The following is a 22,662-nucleotide window of genomic DNA, read 5'->3' as shown; positions in this document are numbered from 1 at the left end:
AAATACTTTCTGTCTACATGTGTATACCTCAGTGACAGCTGCGTGACCACCCTTGCAGTAGAATATTCTCCAAGAAAGGAAAGCATTACAGTCCATCTCCTTATTTATTTTTCAATTCCAGCTAAGCTGTTAATGTAGCTTTTTTACCTAATTCCCTCACTTCCTGTCCCTGTGACACACAATACAAAAAAATGGAGGGGGACGTGCAGTTGTCACTGAAATAGGAAGGCAGGAATAGCAATAAACTTTCTGAAGTTCTACACTTTACCAAAAATATGTTTTTGTCTTGACGGGAAGTGATGTGAAATATTCCCAAGAGGGACACAGAGGGCTGTAAAAACCTGACAGAGGCTCTAACCCTTCCCTGCTCTATCCAAAACAAAAAAAAGAACAATTTGGTTGGAGACTAGCTTTAAAATGAAATGAAAAATGAACAAAGCACATCTTTTGATAGTGTGCACTTACCTCAATCCAACGTACATAGTAAGATTTCTGTCTGCTGTCTCTTTTCTCTGCTATCTGCATGAGGAACTTCGTATAGGTTATTCTTACACCACAGAATCCCAGTGAACAGCCCTGCCAAAGCACACAGAAGGTGATTGACAGCCTCGGCTGTGCATATTTCCCTATGAGACGGTGTAAAGGGGATGTGTCCATTCCCTCCACTAAGGTCTCAGATTACACTCAACTCCCTGCTCTATGCCGTGCATTGTGTGAAGTCAGATCCCCACCACCTGCCTCCTGGAGCTGAGAAATAGCCTTTGATCTGTGTACTTGAATGGTTGTAGCTTAGAGAGGGCTGCAGATAAACAGGTATAACATATATAGGAGAATTTGTTTCATCTCTGTGTATCACATAAGGCTTGTCACTTCACTTGGCATTTGTAAGGGTTTACAACCACTTTAAGGTAATACTGACACTTTAATGAAACTGTTACTTTTATTTATAAAAAAGCCATTTTATATGCTTTGCATATAAATCAAAAGAACGATCAATGAGTTTTCTTTTTTTAATGCAAGTTATTACATTAATCACACTGTAATGGAACTGATTATGAATAATTATTTTATTTCTCCACTTTTCTTTTAACACATTAATTATAGAACTATTTACAAAGCAATCAATATTCCTTAGTCTGTAGATACAAAAGCTTGTTATAAAGTGATCCTGCAACATAACTTAAACTTCCAAGAAACGCAGTGCCCATAAAGAAGAACACGTACTGTATACTTACCTCTCCTGCCACTGAACACTGCTGAAGAGAAGACCTGGGATGAAGCTTCATCTGAAAGCAACATTTCTGGAAGTGGCAACCATAGCTCACAACTGTCCCTGATTTCAAGGAACTGTCCTTCATTTGAAGCAAAGTCCCTCTGTCCCTCTTTCCTCCTCATTTGTCCTTCATTTTGGTCTGATCTATATACACTGCTCAAAAAAATTTAAGGAACACATCAGATCTCAATGGGTAAAAATCTCATGCTGGACATCTATACTGATATGGACTGGGTAATGTGTTAGGAACGTAAGGATGCCCCATCGTTTGATGGAAATGAAAATTATCAGCTTACAGAGGACTGAATTCAAAGACACTCTGAAAATCAAAGAAAAAATGATGCAGCAGGCTGGTCCATTTTACTGAAATTTTATTGCAGCAACTCAAAACGGTACTCAGTAGTTTGTATGGCCCCCACTTGCTTGTATGCATGTCTGACAACATTGGTTGTCACAGTCTGAGGTGCAACCTGGCGTCGTCGGATGGACCAAAACATGATATCCCAGAGGTGTTTTATTGGATTTAGGTCAGGCAAGTGTGTGGACCATTCAATGGTATCAATTCCTTCATCCTCGTACACATGAGGCCAGGCATTTTTGTGCACCAGGAGGAACCCAGGACCCAATGCACCAGCGTAGGGGTCCAATGGGTCCAAAGATTTCATCATTATACCTAATGACAGTCAGGGTGCCATTGTCTAGCCTGTACAGGTCTGTGCGTCCATCCATGGATATGCCTCCCCAGACCAGTACTGACCCCCCGCCAAAATGGTTATGCTAAACGATGTTACAGGCAGCATAACATTCTCCATGGCTTCTCCAGACCCTTTCACGTCTGTCACATGTGCTCAGGGTGAACCTGCTCTCATCTGTGAAAAGCACAGGGCGCCAGTAGCGGACCTGCCAATTGTGGTATTCAACGGCAAATGCCAATCAAGCTCTATGGTGCCGGGCAGTGAGCACAGGACCCACTAGAGGCCGTGGGGCCCTCAGGCCACCCTCATAAAGTCTGCTTCTGATTGTTTGTTTAGAGACATTCACACCAGTGGCCTGCTGGAGGTGATTTTGTAGGGCTCTAGCAGTGCTCATCCTGTTCCTCCTTGCACGAAGGAACAGATACTGGTCCTGCTGATGGGTTAAGGACCTTCTACGGCCCTGTCCAGCTCTCCTAGAATAACTGGCAGTCTCCTGGAATCTCCTCCATGCTCTTGAGACACAGCAAACTTTCCAGCAATGGCACGTATTGATGTGCCATCCTGGAGGAGTTGGACTGCCTGTGCAACCTCTGTAGGGTCCAGATATCGCCTCATGCTACCAGTAGTGACACTGACCCTAGCCAAATGCAAAACTAGTGAAAAACAGTCAGAAAAGATGAGTAGGGGAAAAAATGTCAGTGGCCTCCACCTGTAAAACCATTCCTGTTTTGGGGGTCGTCTCATGGTTGCCCATCTAGTGCACATGTTGTTAATTTAATTAACACCAATGTGGCTGAAACTGATTAACATCCCCCTCTGCTACTTAACTGACCAGATCAATATCCCCAGGAGTTTAACTGACTTGATGCTATACTCTGATTAAAAAGTGTTCCTTTAATTTTTTTGAGCAGTGTACTTGTATATAAAATGCACTATTTACCTATAATTTCTAAATTTCTGCATTTGTCTATTTCCAAAGCCAATATAAAGGAAAAGTAGTGGTCAAAAAACTACTTGTGGGTTTAACCAACAATTTTTTTGTGTAACTCTCTTTTAAAGGGGACGTGGCAGGGGGCGTGTGCTATGTCTACATTCTGTTGCTAATAGGTGTCCCTTGTTCCCATCCCAGAAAGTTGGGAGGTATGGTGCCAACCATACTGCTGCACCAAGTGGTTTCTCCTGCTAACTTCAACATTCAGGACACAGTAGTGACATTAGGGTTAGTGGGAGGAACCACAGAATGATGGGAGGACCATGGAGATTGACATTCCTGGAAGTGCCAGTGATTTATCTTTGGTGGCACCAAAAGGGATAAGTATTTGCATTGTTTTTTATAGGCACAGTGTTTCTTAGAAGATTTTGTTATGCGACAGTCACTTTAAGCTGATTTGAATGCAGGCCATCTTCATCCATGTGCCAGTTGGAAGACAATGCACCCAGCTAGCTTTTTTCAGCCTTGCAAATGTAGTTCAATAAGACGTCCAGCAAACACTGCTGCTGTTCCAATAATGCACACAAGCATGAAGACTGCAAGAAGGATGTGATCTAGAACCATTGCAGAAAATATCCATTCTTCTGCAGCCTGGAAAAAATAATGAAACAAATGGTATTAAAAAAGATCAATTTAAGGACTGCAGTATGCAGAACTGAAACATTTATAATGGAGAAGCAGTCATTACACACAAATATTTGAATGGAAAATCTCTGTACAAGTGGGTAGCAGTCTTTTCTTCAAATATGGAGATATTGAAATGAGACCATAGTTCACCGGTCATCTGGTTCAAGGAAACACAGTGAGATTCAGCAGTGTGAACATGTGTTTAAAGATGTGCACATGACTCACAAATCACTACTATGTCAAGGACTAAAAAAATATTATTTCAAATTCCAGCCAACAGGTGGAGCTCTTTTCACCTGTGTTTTCAAGCTATTCTTAGCAGCTTTGTTGCAAAATGACTGTTGTTTACAGAGCTTAGGAGCTCAAGTAGAACTTTACACATAAATGGTTTAGTGCTGTAAAACAGATTTGGTAAACAGAACATTTTAATAGAAGCTTATATATCAAACCTAAAAAGAGAAAACTGAGGAGGAAAGAGGTTTCAAATGAGGGACAATCCATCAAACTGTGGGACCTATAAAAGTGGAGTATAATTGTTTTTCTCCTTGTTTAGGCTAGAGGCAGGGGAGTGTAGTAAATGCATTCCAGCTATGTAGTATACACTTACTTGATATGCTTTTATCTTCCAAAAGAAAGCTTTAATACTAATGATCTCATAGATGACACCTATAACAAATTAGCCTTCTGGCCCTCGTCAGTTCATTTATTGAGCCTTAAGGTGGCCATGACAAATAGAATTTCAGACGGTTCTACAGGGACTAACCAAATTTCGATCCATCTGTGTCTACTGCAGTTGAACAGAGGTTGATCTACTGATCAGCTTCTGTTCACCTGCCCTGCTGGATCCAAGCTGCTCGATCAGTGGCTGCAGCCAACAGTGCTGACCTGTGTATTCTAACAGCGGGGGGGTCTCCTTGCTGTCATAATGCAATAGTGCAGTTCAACCCACTGGGTGAACGGAAAAAAAATTGAACCATGTTTGGCCAGCTTTAGCCTCTGTTCTATTTCTGTGTAACTGTGGCAAAATTTAACTTTTCTTTCTTTTACCTTATTTGACTCCTGGTCAGAATTCATAGACTCTGCAATATACTTGACTCCTTCAATTGCATTTTTGACATCAGGATTCTTTAAGATCGGAGACTGGTATGTCGCATTGGCAGGACCCAGTTTTCCAGAAATATCTGATATATCAATGTCTTCTGTAAATATCTTCTTTCCTTTTTTCTCTTGTGCAGGACGTTTCATAGTAGAGAAAAACATCATACTTGGAATAGTTTCAATAAAAATCTAATGAAAAGAAAAGATATCTTTAGTTTAAACAATATATACTGTAAATGTTGCATGGTTTGTGCTTTACAATGGTTATATCATGAATACCAAATGATGACATTAAATTAAATAAAAAGAAACTTTCCATGTAATTTGGAAGTATTAGGCCAATAATCTTCTTGAAATTAAATAGTAAAAGAGGTTTAATTTTACATCATTCAACTCTTTACATTTTTAAAAACAATTTGGGTGAAAACTTTCTGATGGATGGATTTACCTGATTTCCCTTTGATTTGCAAAGTTTGATAGGAAGTACAGATTGTAATTTTAACGCAGCCTGGATATCACTAAATTTACAGCAAATACTGGAGGTGACTAACCTGGCTAGATGCTACTTTTACATAAGACATCTAATGTTCGCAGACAAACCAATGTACCATAGGAAACCAGGTCCATTCCAGTGTTGCTGATAACATATAGGACCTGACAGTTTTATTTAGCTAAGGTTAACCCTGAGATTAACTTTTTTTTTGGTGCTCTCCGCTTTAATACAGGTTAGTCACACTTTGTTTATGCTAGCTTTGTTTTGTGTTTGTTTTGATATTCACTGTTTAGTGTACTACAGTATAAGCTAGTAATGGTAACTCTATTACAAACTGATGCTCTTTCCCATGTGGCCTGCACTGCCAAAATAAAGAAAGCAACTATCTGCACAATGTGATCCATTTCTGTTTAACATATTAGACTTGGAATGCAAGTGAGCAATGTGTGTTTGTACTCTCCTCTTTTATACAGATACTGTATAAGCTGCATCTTTGTCATACCTGACACTGAAGTTTTTTTTGTCCATTGCACTTTTCTACTGTAAGATGTGTATTGTATGTGTCTTTGTTCACATCCATCCTGTGATTTTAAAAACTATTAATAACATTCCAAAACACGAAAAAATTCTATTGGTAATTCTGATACAAGACACAATCAACTGTAGTACCTTTTTTACCCACTGAGGCATGATGTGAGTATTTGGGGTGCGGAAATGAGTGTTGATCACAATGACAGTGATAACAATGGAAGCTATGACAAACATCATTGTAAATAACATGTACTTTCCGATCAGTGGCACGGCACTAGAGGTGGATGGGATCAGTTCAACGATGACCAAAAGAAACACAGTCAGTGACAGCAAAACAGAGACGCTTAGAGTTATCTTTTCACCTAAAAGAGAAAATTGGGAATTATGTACACCTTTATGAAAAATTTGAAGCCGTCATACTTCCAAAAAGGTATAAACCAGTTACCACTACCCTCCCAGCATATGATACTAGAGGTTGCTCTGCTAAAATTAACAAGATTTGAGGGACTGGCTTGTTAGCAACTTCCACATCCTCTATAACCTAATCATATTGATCACACCATTCTTACTACTGATTTTTCTGTCGTATGGATTTTGTTAGACCATATAGGATGCATTTAGAAGTGAGAAAGCTGTTTTTCCCTTTGTCATTGTCCACTGTGTACTAAGAATACCTTCACAACTGAACACTATTCTGAAGCCTTTTTGTAAGATTTTATTATATGTTTACCATACTCTTTACTTAAATGTGCGAACCCTACCCTCATATTTCACTGTTAAACATACAGGGGTTGAATAAAAATATGAAAACACCACATGATTTGCAGGTGTGAAAGTGACAGCATGTTTTTTGTAACATTCTTTTGCTTTCGTTGTCTGATGAGACACCTAGCTAACAGGTGGAAAGCCTTACTTTCATCATTCACTGTGTGCGCTGCTAGTAACATGGAGTCATGTCAGAGCTTACTGAGCTTCAAAGACGGCAAATTGTTGGTGCCCACTTAGCTGGCGCCTCTGTGACTGAAGTTGCCAATTTATTTGCAGCGTCACAAGGTAGAGTATCAAAGGTTATGACATTTACAGTTTTCATGAAAATGTCTGATAAGCATAAGCGCAATCAACATGGTCAACTGACCTAAAGAGACAAAAGGACATAGCGCTGGACTGTGACCTGGAATAAGAGAACAACTGCTGCAAAAGTGACTGCAGATCTGAATTTTAGTCTTCCAAAGCCTGTGCCTACAAAAACTGTGCAGAGGACACTCCATAAGCATAGCATTCTTGGGCAAGCTGCAATTGCCAAACCACTAGTGACCGATATTAATGCTCAGAGGAGGAGAGTGTGGTGCAGCACCCAGGAATTGTGGACTATCAATCAATGGAACTTGGTACTCTGCAGGTCCCATCATCACCTTGAAAAGTAAAGTCACTGCCAAGGACTATGTACAAATTCTGGCTGACAATGTGCACCCCATGGTGCAGACACTGTTTCTCGAAGACAGCGCCATTTACCAAGATGATAATGCTCTGATTCACATAGCTGATGATGTCATCTTGTGGTTTCATGAGCATGCAGGCAAGGTCTTGCACCTTTCCTGGGCACCACAGTCGCCGGACCTCAATATCATAGAGCCACTATGGTCAATTTTAGAGAACAAGGTTCAGGCTTGTTTTCCTCTTCTGGCATCTCTACGAGAACTGAAACAATTGTTGCATGAAGAGTGGTATCAGATTCCATTATCCACAATCCAAGAACTATATTTGTCAATTCCCAGGAGAATTAAGGCAGTCTTGGATGACAAAGGCGGTCCAACACCATATTAAGTAACAATTTCGTTTTACCTGGTGTTTCCATAGTTTTGTCCAACCCCTGTAAATTTCTGTAATGCTACTATTCGTATGATGTGGATAGTAGTACCACATAATGGTGAGTATTAATACTCACCATTGGTTTAATGTATTATTAAAATACATTGTATTAATGCATTAAAAAAATTTACTACTAAGAAAAATAAAAAAAAGCACTCCCTCTTCCTGGCAATTTCAACAGAAAATGGTAACTTCTAAAGCTTGTGGCTACCCTACCCACTATGTTTAATGACTTAGGCAGGCCATAGATGATGCAATTTTCTTTCCTCCAACCACAAGTTGCAGGAAAGAAAATAGCTCGGTTCTCTCATCAGCACAGTCAGTGTTGAGGGAAAATCCCTCCCATGGAATTATTGTATTTTCCCAGTGGGGAGAAAGTCGTCCCTGCCCAGTGAACACAGTGAATATTGCTAGTGGCTATATTCAAACCATCTATGGCTGGCTTAAGCAGAATTTCAACACAGGTGCCAAACTCCGAAATCATAGAGATTGGAGTACATGATCTGGATGGTTATGGGCAGTCTTAGTTTTATATTCACTTGCATTCAAGACATGCAGATGTTGGTCACTTAAAGTGATAGTGAGTATACAACCAGCATTGCTGAGAGATTATGAAAATCACTTAATTTTAGAATACATACCTGAACCTGTGGGCAGATAGAACACCAAACCAGTGAGGAAGGAGAAGAGGAGACAGGGTATGATAACATTAACAATGAAGTAGAGGGGAAGTCGCTGCATGAGGAAATGATAAGTGATATCCAAGTATGGTGTGTCAGGACAGCAGTCATAGACAACCCAATGCTTCCAGCACTGATAATCCTTCATTAACCATTCTCCACTCTCCATGAAGCTGCTCATATCAGGGCGGTCACTCTCCTGAAATAAATATTTTCAAAAATGTTAAGTGGACAAACTATCTCTAAAGCAAACTATAAAAGAGTAGCTGTGACATAATTTAACAGATAAAGACCAGAAAAATTGAGCAAAAGGGGTGTTTGATTACACCCCAAGCAATTTAGCAGCACCACCCATACGTATCTCTTCTAAAAATGCTTGTCTGGTGTGAATCTGAGAATACATGAAAAAATTATTGATACTCTGAAAATCTATTTTGACTAGTCATTTCACTAGAGGGAATAAAAGTTTTTTAGCACTGCTGGAAAAACTTTGTGGACCATCAAGGGGTACATTTTATTTTCACATCATAAAATGTGGAAAAATATCATGGTCATAGTTTCAGGTTTATTGCTTTATATTGAAGCTGACAATTTAAGGAATAACCCTCCTGAGCTGCAGAAAGTGTACACATTTGGTTTTCAATGCCAGCCTAAACCCCAACTCCAGTTAAAACAAGATTGTATAGATCCACTGCCCTACATACATTAAAATAAAAGAAACTATGACTGTAATACTCATTCTATTTCTTCTGCTATCTCCCACAGACTCAATACTCTGTGATTTAGCACTTGTCACTTTTTACCAGGTCGAATGATCTCTCTCATCATTCAACACATTTCCTGTAAGTCCATGCCTTCAAGAACCTGCCTCCTGGGGGGTAGGTCAATAATGCTTTCGTGAGCTCACAGAAGAATGCTGCAGGGAACAGTGCTATGCTAGAGGGGTGACAGCTGCTTAACAGTCAGGAACAACATTACAGTGAAATCTGCACACAGATGGTAGGAGCAAGCAACAGTGACAGTAGGCTAATGGTCAAAACAAGCATATAAAACCATATCTTAAACAGAAATAATCCAAGTCACGAACAGGCAAAAAAAAAGAAGTAATTTAAGGCATGAGCCAGATAAAACGATAATCAGACATGGGCTTCATGTTCAGCAGTCTATTTAGGAACTTCCCTGATTAGAGTAGGTGAGCACTGCAGAGATCTAAGCTGCTGAATAAAGACCAATAAATACCAGAGGCTCAGGAATGTTAGTTGCACCTAGACACCAATCCAAATGTAACACAATGTGAACAGTTTTGTTAATTTAAATACTAACCTACCTTTGAGAAAATGCTGCTTCTTCTGTAATGGGGTCCCTTCAGTGCTTTTCTCATGCCCCTAAGTCTTGGCATAGCCATATGATTTTTGTTGAAGGACAGGATAATCTAATCTGAAACCCTATCCTTCCATTCAAGAGAGATCCCCTAACCAAATGCCTAGGGATTGGCACCAATGATCTTAAGGTATATCATACAGTATTTGGCTGATAAAGTACCCATTAAGGCCTAAAAGTAGTTTTTTGAAGCCATAAAGGAGAATTTCAAATAACATCTCAACTGACAGATTCTATTTAATATTTATAACAAATACACTTCTTACCGGGTTTATTACCACCAAATTGCCATCATAGGTCCATGTTCCAAGCTTCATGCTGCAGTTCTGCTGGTCAAATGGGAAATAAGTAACTATCATTTCACAGTAGCTTTTGAAAATAGCTGGTGGAGTCCATACAATTTTCCCAGTATAATCCAGAAGGGCCTTGGTTTCCTGGACTATGGCAAAGTCACCATCTGCGCTGTAAACAACCAAACCATGCAAATAAGATAATATCTACTTAATATGTTTATATGCAATGTTTTCACAATGTTTATTATAATATTCTGAATGGCTATGCAAATTATAAAGCTGGAATAATATTCTGATTATATTTCAGAAGAGGAGTTTACCTAGCTAACTGGTCCAGGTTAAAGTGCATATAAAGCCATCTTTTAGCTTTGGATGAAGCTCCATTTGGGAAATTTCTCTTTGCTTCCTGTCCCAGAAACACAGTACTAAGTGAGAGGAGATCTCTGCAAAGTGAAGGATCATCCGTCTCATACAGTTGTCACCAGTACAGGTTTACCCATTGAAAAATTTCCTTACATCTCCTGTTCCCATGACTGAAAAATGTGGGTTTTTCATCACTCTCCGTGCTGATGACAATGGTCTCCAGTCCCCCCAATATAGAAGGTTAATCTCCTCAAAGGGGACATAAGTCAGGAATGGAACCCCTTACAGTGGTTCTAACCATCACCATTCTTAAAACATACATAAAAATACATACAATACAAAAAGTATACCTCACCATTCTTAAGAAATCAGATAGTCCTGTATCCAGAAGATCAACATAACAGTTAGACAACTAGCATATTTAAAAGGACATCAACAATAGTAATCCTTGTATATCTCTGATGGCAGGTATACTTTGAACATACTATAAAGAGGCATCCCTGTGTTCTCAGTTTATTAACTACTGTATAGTTAGTTACCAATATATATTCTCGTATAGATTAGTGTAGTCACCAGTTTGTACAGGACTGAGAAAACGAATTAACATTTCTTGTCAACCTCTACAATGTATGTCTTGCCTCTAATTTCCCCCACTATTTGTATCTGCTAATGTAACCACAAGAAAGGAATAAAATATCTTACTTGTTATACAGAACTAAATCGGCGCGCCAGATATCACCGGAAAGGATCCGAACTTTTTCTATCCCTCCATATTCTGCAGGGTCCCACTTGAGATTAACATCTACCCATTGCTGAAGAAGAAGAAAAAACATTTAGGTCTCTACACAGATGGACTGATGGCCTTTAGAGCTAATGTCAATTGGCAAATGCAACATTCTTTCAAGAGCTCTTAACTTGCATTTTAGTTTTAGATGCTTCTGAATTCACTTTCTGGTTTGCATTTGACCTTCTTCTAAGTTCTGCTTCAAGTTGATTTAGTGTTCTCATTGATCTGTGGTGAACAAGAGCCAGATCCCAATACATATGTTGTTAGGCTTGTGACGCATGAACTGAAACTTAGTAAGGGTTTGTGTTCATGGGCTTTTTGTTCATGCCAGAATAACTTATTTCCCCTTTTAAGTCAATGAGAATGCTAAAGCAGATTGAAGCAAGTTGATGCAGCTTTGAAGGGTGTCAAATACAGATCAAGGGAAGGTCATCTACAGATCATCTGTATCTGTCAATGAAATCTGATTGATCTCAAAAGCATCTCAAACAGATGTCAAAGGCATGTTTAATGCACCTTAAAGAAAAATGCATTTGTCAGGCTCCAACTATAACTAAAATATCACTTTTGGTACAGATGAGTTCGCTCTCAGGGGGGCTCATTTACATGGGCGGTTGAGCCTTGGTTTTACCACCCCCCAGCAGGCCACTTGAACTTGGAGATGCAGCTGCTCAGGGCTGTATACATGCTTCAGCAAAAATGAAAAGGTATGTCTCATTTGGAGAGCAGTACCTCTGCTGACTGTGACCAATTCAAGTGAATTGAGCTGTGGTGCAACTGGTCTGCAACTGTGTCAGCATTTTCATCTTTTATCGCCATGTTGGCATTTTCTCCTCACAATTGCCTGTCAAATTCCTTCTGAAAAGGGCTCCATTGATAGCCACACATGTGATGAAGCCCTGCCGAAGTGTTATTATTAGCATCTCTCTGGTTCTCATGTAATGTCTTTCCACTACACTCTTATAATGATAATCACATGTTCTCATTGTATTATAATATGATTGCACCATTGGTCTTGTACCGTAAACCCAACAAAAAAAACCTCTGAACAGAAAAAGACAATTACAAGTTACAAACCTGCTTAAGTCGTACATTAGTTGTCACAATTTGATTGACTTCATCCTTCAAAAAAGAAGAAAAGACATGTAGGTTTAATGAAAAGGATGTAATGCCACTTTCACTGCCATGACCACCGATGTAGGAAGGGGTTAATCACTAGTCTATATATACACACTCCTGATATGACACAATATACAACAATAGTATATTTTAAAAAAAATCTGTACTTTTTATCCTTGGAGAAATGTAACTGAGCATCAGTCTAATGACTATGGCTGTGAAGATGCCATCTGTCTGCTGCAGAAAGGAGGAGGAATTTGCTTAGTCTTCTCTTATCAAGTGTTTTTCCTGCAACATTGTAACTTTGAAGCAAATCACAAGGTGAGAGGGACAGATCTGTGTCATGTATTAGTGAACACAGCTTTGAACTGCACAGGTACCAGTATATACCGGCTATGACTGGATCATCTCTGACCCAGGAAGTTAATGCTAACACTGGATAATTCTAGAACAAAGATGAATCTGACCTTTTGAGAAAGAAAATTAAGGTATTGATAGGGGAGTACTGTAATCTCTGTATTACGCAAACAGTTCCATAAGTGTTATGCTTACTTATTATTTAGTATGTGCACATTTAGCATGAAATGAGATTGCTGCTAGGTCCACTTTGAGGGATATAAGCTATTCATCCTGTGAAACTGCAGGTACATTTGTTCTGTGAGAACGGGGGCAAAATCAAATGTTATTAGGCTATTTTTTTCACCAGGTTAAGCGTTATTCATTAATACATTAATACAGAATAGAGGGAATGAGGAAAATACCACATTTTGGCCACTAGGTGGAGCCTGTAAACAATTGTTTATTTCCTCAGCTCCATCTAGTGGTCATAATGCAGTATTTTCCTTATTCACTCAGTTATATACAAATGAATACCATTCAACCTTGAGAGAAAATAGGCTAGTAATTCAATTTGACTCCATTCACACATAACAAATGTACATGCAGTTTCACAGAATGAACAATTCTTAGTGACTGTAAATGTCCCTCTGATTTTATAATTTAGTAGCAGAAACTGCAGTGGGTGCAATTGTTTCTGGGCCTATGAAGTCAGTGGGGCACAACCTATTGCTGTATTAAACAGTTGTGTGTTCACAATACAATCTATACAGCAGGGTTTCTTTTCCTTCCTTATCGCTTTTTATATTCTGTCATTTAATGTGTGATCCTGTAGTCAGCTTATAAAGACCAAAAAATGTTCAAACATTTCATAAAAAGGAATTTAATTGGCTGAGCAGAACATCTACAGATTGCTATATGAAACATGGTGGGCTCTAGACCATTGATCTGTGTATTTTAGATATGCTTCTACCAGTTCTATTTCCCCATAATCTTTCATTACAATTGAGATTCCATATTCTATCATTACAATGATCGTACCACATCAATAAGCTGGATAAGCTGCAGACCAACTGTTACAACAACTGAGTCCTTAAACTTCTTGACCGGACGAACAACTTTGTTATAGTTGGCAAACAAGTCTTTAATGAGACGAGATTCATCATCAGAGCCAAGGACTGTTCCAGCTGGAAATAAATGAATTAAAAGAAAAAAAGTTGAATTTGAAATTCCGTAGAATTGAATCACTGGTATCGGGGGTGTGAGGGGGGGAGAGTAGAGTGTAATTTAAGATCATTCCAAGTATCCCTAGTCTACTGTTTATACGTCCTGACCCAAATGGCTTACAGAACCTGCAGTCTGCACTCAGGTATCTGTAGACCTCAGAGATTTCCCTGTAGACATCTTTGACCATGATGCCCAGTTATAGGAGATGTAGGGCTCATTTATACATGCATTGCCAAGAGCAATTTGTGAAAGATCGCTTCCCAGAGAATATTTCACAGGCAGTGATGAGGCATTATGCTGCCTCCTCACCACCTGTTTTAACCCCTAAAAACCCATACCATAATGGCGCATCTGCATGCATTGCACTTGGTTATGGGGCTGCTGTGGCATGGCCCTATTCCTCCCACCAGTCACGGTGATCTTTTCTACAGACGTATATACACCCTCACCTGCTGCCTTTTGCATTTAAAGCAGAGCAGTAAAAATTGCAGCTTTTTTTTTTTACCACATCCCAAATTGCAAATGTAAACAAGGCCATAGGCAGAGTTAAGAAAAAACCTCACTATGATCTACCCAGGTGGATCCAATACAAGTGTATAGGTGACAGTGCTATGACTGAGGCTCCCATATGCCCTCCTAATGAACTGTTTGCAAATGTAGGCACTCATCCTTGGGCTGTACAGTTTACTTTATTAGATCAGAGGGTACAATTCACAGCCAGGACAGTGCTAACACTTTCCAGCCAGGTAAGGCCTTTGTGATAGACAGGTCCTCTCTGCATCTTGTCATCTTGGCCATGTCAATGAAAACAATCAAAGATCACTACCCTGAAGTAGACTGGTCAAAGATGTCAGTGGCTGATGAGGACACTGCTGAGCTGGGGTGAAGGTGATCATAGTTAAGCTTTTAAGTGACATATAATGGATCAAGAAAATGTTGGGTGTGTAAATGAAATACAAACAAGCAAGAACAACATCGATTACCCTAGTAGCACTCACTCTATCAAGAAATCACACCACCTCCACCTACTTGTAAAGAACACACTATAAAATAGGCAATGAAAATGTCCTTTATCATCATTGAGGTGGATATTAACTGCTTTATAAGTTATAAACTGTTAACAATAAGGAGTTTACAATTTCAGAATTAATTATGTGTAATACCGCACATGTGGTTTATGCATTGCAATGCCCTTGTGGGCTGATGTATATAGGGAGGACTAAAAGACCACTTAAGAAGAGAATAGCCGAGCGTATACACAATATATCAATTGGGTATAAACAACATAGTTTTTTGCTCCACTTTAGGCAATGTCACAACAGAGACCCATCGGTTCTTAAATTTTGGTGAGTAGATAGAGTTTTTCCATTATGGAGAGGGTCCAACAGGGTGAGGAATTTGTCTAAAAGAGAGAATAAATGGATTTATTATTACAGAGTTACTTACCCCAAAAGGGTTAAATGTTGAGGTGGATATTAACTGCTTTATCAGTGATGTTTAGAGTATTTTTATTTTGGTGGAATTGTGCAATTTATACAATTTGTAGCGTTGTATTGTATATTTATACTGCAGGTTGTATATTTGTTATATAAAATATTATGTCATTATAATATTTAACCCAATTGTGATTGGGGTGCCGAGAGATTTATTGCCCTCTGACTCCTTCTCATACCAGTTTTTATTTTCTAACATACAGTACATATCCTAATTTCAGGTATAAGGTCTTGAGCTGGACCATGGATTAGGACCCTAAGCGAAGAAATAAAAAAAAAAAAATTTAAATTGAGTTGAGCGTTAATTTTCTTGATATAGCCGTGATGCCGGTGTCTGAATGACATACAGTATCATTCTACAAAAGCCTGATCCATGCAGTGATATCACTGTCCGAAACATACCATTGATGTTAGCATGTAAATAATGCCTAGACATGTGCAGAGTTAAAAAATGTGTTTTGTTTAGTTTCAGATCAATTCGTTAGGTTCCTAATTTCATTTCGTTGCATTTGTAACTAAATTTGTTTTGTTTATTCATTTTCACCCGGATTCAAATTTTTTGCATTGGATTTGAATTGAATTCTAATTGAAAATATTGAATTGATTCAAATTCATTGTGAAGAATAGCTGGTTCTATTCTATTCAAAATTCGAATTTCAGAAGATGGCTATATTCGTTTTATTCTATTCTGTTCTATTTTTTTCTAATATATTCCATTCTTTTTTTCTTCTATTCTATTATTTTATTTTCTATTCTATTCTATTCTTTTCAGTTTTGTTTTTTATAATCTATTCTACTCTGTTGCATTCTATTCTTTCCTTTTCTATTCTTATTTATTCTATTCTATTCGAAATTCAAATTTCAGAAGATGGCTATGCTCTATTTTATTATATTGTATTCAAAATTTGAATTTTGAAAATCGAAATCCAAAAGGTGGCTATATTTTTTCAATTCAATTAAATTCTATTCTTTTCTATTCTATTCAAACCCTTTATTTTGTATTCTATCCTTTTACTTTCTATTCTATTCTGTTTTATTCTATTCATTTCTATTATATTTAATTCCATTTGAAATTCGAATTTCGGAAGACAGCTATTTATATTCTTTCATTTATTTTCTATTCTATTCCTATGCAAGCTTTTTTTCCTATTCTAGGCACACTTTTGAGCACAACTATATGTATGAGGCTATCAAATTTCATTCAAATAAAGTGCATATATTCATTGCATGCAAAGTTGTGTTTATGTGAATATTTCTGGTGAGGGGGTCCATAGTTTTCATCAGATACCTAAAGGGGTCAGTGACTAAAAAAATTATAGAAAACACTGCTTTAGTAAATGGAAAATTAAGGGAGGAATAACAGTTGCTACAGAACTGGAAATCTCAAAGTCGAAATTATGTGTGTAAATGTGGGAATGAAAGGATACCTGTTAACTGCTTATATGTGTGAATAGAATTGATTACACCTTCTGGAACCTGAGAATCACCGTAAAAGAACTTTGTGAAATGATCTAGAATTGTGGAACACAAAAAATCCCAGTGTCCCTATTCTTTAGGGCTGAAATGAGTATAACTAATGTTTTTTCTGCTTTTCACACCGCTTGTTTTCCCACAAATAAAGCATAAACAATATAAATGAATGAGTGCCACGCAGTACAAATGTTACTAGTGATATATCATAAAATCATACACTGTATGCTACTAGAAAACCATCATTTGAATCCCAAATATACCAATTAGTTTTTTTTTAATAATCACATACCTTCTGGAACCTGATTGTAATATGTTGTCTAACTATGCTGGTGTTGTCTTACTATGCTGATTGTAACAGTGTGTTCCATCCTGTCTTTGTTTAGATAAAGAATTAAAAAAAAGCTTTCATCAAGACAGGAAGTAAGGGGAAATCTTCTTGACTGGGGAAACAGTCAATAAAATACCAGCAAAGGTTTGAATTCCTTCGAATTCTATCCAAAACTATTAAGAATTTTTTTTTTTTTGCTGGAGATACTCTTTAATATGAATGAAAAGCTCTAGACATCTACAGTATACTGGAACATATGTCAGAACACCCTGATTAGACATTTCCCAATTACCATTCATGAAATGAAGGGGAACTATGCGATTCTCAGGTTTCTAGACTGCAGCTAAAAATACCCATTGCTTCCTTTCACCTGCAGCTGCCAGTCAAGCTTATCCTTTCAGCATTACAAAAGTCAAACAAAAAGTTTAAATTTTTAGTACGAACACAACATAAAACAATTTTTTTTAGAAAGGTAACATTTTCAGGTATTTGAGTCCTTGTGACAAAAAAATGTGATCCTGACTGGGCAATCATGTTCATTTTTTAAGATACACAAAATAAAAAGGACAAGCTAAGATACTACTTATGGCCACATAGCGGGGCTGATTTAGAGTATGTTCACTTTTCAAAATGAACAAGGTGAAACAAAGTGAAAATTAACTTTGCAAAAAGATTATTTAAAGCCCAGCTCCTGGAATTAAAAGAGAAATACCCTTGTAGCAAGGACCCCAATCACTGCAATAGTTAAATTGTTCTGGTTGGTTAAATGGTTAAATCACTCTCATTGGCTGTTGAACAATGGCATCATGAAGTACAATGCAGTCCCAATAGCTGTGAATTATATGTAAAGATGGCATCCTCTCACAACCTGATCCAGAGTAAAGAGGCAGAGTGAAGAGTAAAGTAAGTGTTACATCTTATTCCTCATCTCCTAGAGTTAACAAACATTTAACTCTTGCAGTGCAGGGAGCGGTGTGCCATGCAAGGGTAGTTTTTTGTAATTCCAGGAGTTGCGGTTTAAATCACTATGCCATCTAAAACAAAAATAAAAGAATAGAATTTAAAGCTGAACTCCGGCAGATTTCTTTCCCCATGCAGTGGGGCTGTGCCTGCATTGCATAGGTCAACTTCTCATTTTGTTTAATAGTGAGCATAAAGCATATACTCACCCGATCCTCCGGAATACAGCGTTCCCCAATGGTCCAGCGGTGGACTGTTCCTGGTCTATGTAGCCTGCTCTGGTTGTGATGATGTCAAGAACAGTCCAATATTTAAGACTGATGGAGCGCAGGGCTGCTGGACCAGTCTTGTGCTGGGAGGAGTAGATAAGTATATCTCCACTTTCCTCTCCCCTAGAAAAAACAAGCAGTTAACCCGTGCAGTGCGGGCACAGCCCCACTACAAGGGAAAACATTTTTATAATTATGTACAAAGCTTCTTTATCACTTTTTAAATGGATGCTGAATCTAATGCTCATCATTACATATCTTTAATCTTTCAGAGCAATAAATTTCATTAACAAATGTGTAAAGCAAAAATGAAAAAGAAACACAAGAGGGTGCCTCTAAGTGCAGTATTAAAAGATAATTTAATAATCCATACATGGAACACTCAAATGTGTGACCATCGCCCTATCTTTTAATACTGCACTTAGAGGCACCACCTTTTGTTTCTTATTCATTTCTGCAGAGATACTTTCCAGTCTCTTGGTGGAGCTGCCTTAGGTGTATAATATGGACTTTTAGTTATTTTTGGACTTTTATGGACTTACCACATTTTATTGTCAAGTGGTTACATTGTTGTTTTTTACTTTAGGTTTGCGCCATATGTTCATTGTCAATGTGTAAAGCAGGCATACACCAGGCTAGATACAAATTAAATTAAAGGAGAAGTTGGCCCTAATTCTCCTATGAATCACAAGAGTGACGTTGCTGAGCTGGTCCAGCTCTGGAAAGATCCAGACTTTAAAGTCGCTGTCCACCCAGATGCCCGGACCAGCAGCTGACTCAGCCTCTCAATGATGGGTTTAGAGCCAGAGTCACCCGCTCACACTTCCTTCACAACCCGGCACTCCAGTGAAGGGCAGAGAAGAGAGCCAGTGACCGACAGTCACCGGCTCTCTGTGCAGTGAAGACCAAGGACTTGAGCAATCAGCAATCTATGATGTAGAGGTGGTGAGGGTCAGATGCAGTGTGGATCAGTGCTGCAGCCATCTAGGTGAGTATAGCAGTTTTGTTTGTAATTCCCATACTTCTCCTTTAATTGTTCAGGTAGGACCTAATCCTACTGTACATGTTGTAACAGATCAAAATCTGGCTGCATGTGGCTATCTATAATATTTATGGAGGATAATCTTGAAAAACATCACTCTAGTGTTGGGATATTGTTCATCTTCCTTTGCTTTACTTTCTTGCTCTGACTTGTGTTTGTTTTTTGCTTTTCATTTTATTCAAAAGCATTAATAAAAAATATTGTTTTGCCAATAAAATATGCAAGGCTACACATGGAGCTGTCGCTGCCGAACCTCTGAGAAGCATGAATTGTTTTTCAGAGACATTGAGGCAATGACTGGTCATTTTGCCCGTTTTAACCCTGTAAATGTTGCGCCACATTTACATGCATACATGTGGTTGCAGGGTAGCCCCATTCCCTTGAATGGGTTGTGTTCTGTGGCAGCACTGCCTGGCAAACTCAACTAGGGAGATCAGTTTTGCAAAGGCATGTGTACATCATGTCCGCTGCCTTTGCAGTTTAGAGGAGGGGAAAGCTCAACTATGTTTTTACTGCCTATCAACCACTACTGTAAGGCAAGCCATAGACGGTCAAATTTCCACGGGTTGCAGGAAAAAAACAGACAGTTTTGACATTGTCTTCTCCCAGCGGGGTGGTGGGGGAAGCCATCACAATGACCGCATGTAAAATCCAGCAGGCTGGTTGTACCCAAGTTGATCAGATTCAGCTTGCCCATACACAGTTCAAATCTCAGCCAGTTCCTGCTGAAGTGGCTGAGATTTGAACCTCCTATGGCCAATTTAAAGGAGCCCGGAGAGGTTGCTACTGTCCAGTGCACTTATTCTCCATATTCTTTTTCTTAATTTAGGAAGTTCTGTCGACATCCCTTTTAGAAATCTTGAGTTGCATACATTTACAAACACATTGATAAAATAATGGAATGACTTATGCTACATTCTCTGGTTATTCTTGAAGTCTATTTTCTTCTGCTGATGGACATTTCAATAATATTCATTCAAATACAGACCCCTTCTTTTGCAGACAATTTGTTTACAGAATGTAAGTGCTCGCTCTCAATAATATTCATACAAATACAGACCCCCTCTTTTGCAGACAATTTGTTTACAGAATGTAAGTGTTCGCTCCTCCCACTTAGGCAACCTATGTTTCTGGATTATTCCACAATGGAATGCATTGTTGTCAATGAAGACAGAGCACCTCTGGAAATAAAGATCTCCTCAAAAATAAAACAACTACATTCATGAGGATAGACCATTGATAATACTACAGTATGTGAGCTGTCTGATAGAAGTACAGGTTTTGTTGTCCATAGAAAGTCAGAATCATATTTATTCTTTTCATACTGCACAGGGACAATGCAGGGTATCAGATGATTGTGGCCAACAAGGACAGTTTTCTTTCAAACATACATTTTATAATACTTGAAAGGTGATAAACAAATGATTTTTCTGAACATACTTTAGCTAAAACCAAACATAGGTGCACGTAAAGTGCAAAAATACAGTAACGCTATAGCAAATTGAAAGTTACTTAAAACAATAAAATTACTGACATGACATAGGTTAGGTTTTGAGCTTTACATATGTGTGCAACTATATGTACTGATCAAGTAGACAGGCAAAAACAAGTGTATTATTAGACAGACTTCTACTGACTATATGAAAAACATGCATACATTTCTAATGTAAAAGTTAATTGCAATATTAATATATTTAATCACTCCGAAACTGGCATCCTTGCGAATGTAAAGAGCGCAGTCAGTTCAGTACCTGTGATAAGAAGAATAAAATGTATGACAGCGAAATCCATTTCTTCGCAGCTCTCTTGGCTCCCACTCTCTGGTTACGAGTCTGTAGGGTTCCTGTAAGGGGGGCGTTCCCTGTGTCTTCCATTCCACTAATGAAGGACATAACTGGACTATTGTGGCCTCACACCTGTTCAGCTAGACAGCTGAAGGTTAACAAATATGCGGTAATGGATTCACTGAGATATCCTGGTCAGGAAATCTTGCTGTGTTATTGCAGTGACACACATAAAGCTTTTCTTTATTTATTTTTTGTCATTACTGTAATTAATAAGTGAGAATGCAATTGACAATCGTAAGGCTAAAACATTTGGGCAAGAAAGATGACACAATTCAGCAGTCATGGAGCAAGAATATGCAGAAGGGCCATTACAGTTGGTCTATAATATCTTGAGATTACAGTCACATTGCAACTTAAAAAAATGACATGCTCCTTCAATTAATCAAATAAACAGTACATTTGTTAAATGGCTAGCCCAACAAAAACTAATGATAGAATAAAAGGTGATGGTCAGCTACTTAATTAATGTTCCGGGGTGGGGAGAGGTTTCAAATAGAACAATTGATATGCATATTCAGCTCAGGAAATTATACATTATTGGGGGATCATTAGCAAATAGTCTGGTTTAATACTATTGGGTGAAAGCATTTGTCTATCAGCTGTTCACTATCAGCTTACAGAGGTTGTATATGTAGCACCCTCTAGTGTGCATAGTTAGGTAAATTTAATTTGGTTCACAAGTAGTTAAAGTGAGCATGTCTGTGGGGTTCAAGTTTGGGTCGGGCTGTGGGGCTCTGCAGGTCAGGCCTCAGTAACCTCCCCCTGGTTCTGGAAGTTTCCAGAAACGTCTAGGAGCCAGTGGGTGGAGGTACAGGGGCAGGAATATGAATATTAATGGGAGTTCAACCAATCCCCAGGAAGGAGGCCTGGCATGGGGGTAGGATCTGCCCATAAATATTGAAGAGTCGAGGTTCGCAAGGCCTAAACTGGACCCCAGGGCTGGGGCCTTTGCCTCCAGGCAGGAGCTGAGGAAGGAAGAACAGGAGCAGTTTAATCAGAGGGATCTTCACCACCATTCAGTCTCATCCAGGAGACACCCTGTATTGCAAGGGAGGACCTATTCAGCAGGAGGCCTGAACAGCAGTCTTTTCCAAGCAGCAGGATTTCAAGGGACAGTATGAGTACCTCTACTTTCACCACCCAAAGCCTATAGGGGGGAACTGCCAGGTGCAATACTCAGTTAGCCATCCGTGAGGGACAGCTTCTGACAACCTTCACTCCTGCTTGGGATAATCTTGTGATAATGTGCCAGTGCTGAGATCAGTATTGGAAGTGCTTTGCCAGTCTGTTGAAAGTAATTTGCCCTGGAAACACAGTCTGAAATGTTGTGTCAAGAAGACAGTGCAGCCACAGTGGTCCTTAAATTTCTTCTACACTTTACACCCCCCAAAGCGTACAAGGGAGATTGCAGCTGAGTGCAATATTCAGCTAGCTTTCAGAGGGACAGCATACTGTTATCCTACACCCTTGGGGGGATTCTCATCTGAA

General features: G+C 38.7%; 1 protein-coding gene and 1 long non-coding RNA gene across 2 annotated transcripts in view; one reads left to right on the top strand and one right to left on the bottom strand.

The window, feature by feature from the left end:
* Window positions 1–1,049: 1,049 nt before the first annotated feature.
* Window positions 1,050–21,199, bottom strand: LOC149451609 (acetylcholine receptor subunit alpha-1-A). Its single transcript, XM_089690473.1, has 9 exons — window positions 21,079–21,199; window positions 13,577–13,722; window positions 12,158–12,202; window positions 10,996–11,105; window positions 9,904–10,099; window positions 8,219–8,456; window positions 5,847–6,070; window positions 4,634–4,873; window positions 1,050–3,550 (listed from the first exon to the last, which is right to left on the bottom strand). The coding sequence occupies exons 1-9, from the start codon at window positions 21,116–21,118 to the stop codon at window positions 3,419–3,421; spliced, it is 1,371 nt and encodes a 456-aa protein (XP_089546599.1). The 5' UTR covers window positions 21,119–21,199; the 3' UTR covers window positions 1,050–3,418.
* The window catches only part of LOC149451606 (uncharacterized), a 127,360-nt gene continuing 123,791 nt past the window's right edge, over window positions 19,094–22,662 (top strand). Inside the window, exon 1 of the long non-coding RNA XR_016315017.1 lies at window positions 19,094–19,273. This is a non-coding gene — a long non-coding RNA (uncharacterized LOC149451606). The remainder of the gene's footprint in view (window positions 19,274–22,662) is intronic.

Source organism: Staurois parvus, unplaced genomic scaffold (assembly GCF_062004578.1).
Source record: "Staurois parvus isolate SC_StPar_1 unplaced genomic scaffold, SC_StPar_1.0 ptg000530l, whole genome shotgun sequence".
NCBI classification, from domain to species: Eukaryota; Metazoa; Chordata; class Amphibia; order Anura; family Ranidae; genus Staurois; species Staurois parvus.
The sequence above is the reverse complement of the archived record's forward strand: the minus strand, read 5'-3'. Positions and strand labels throughout refer to the sequence as shown.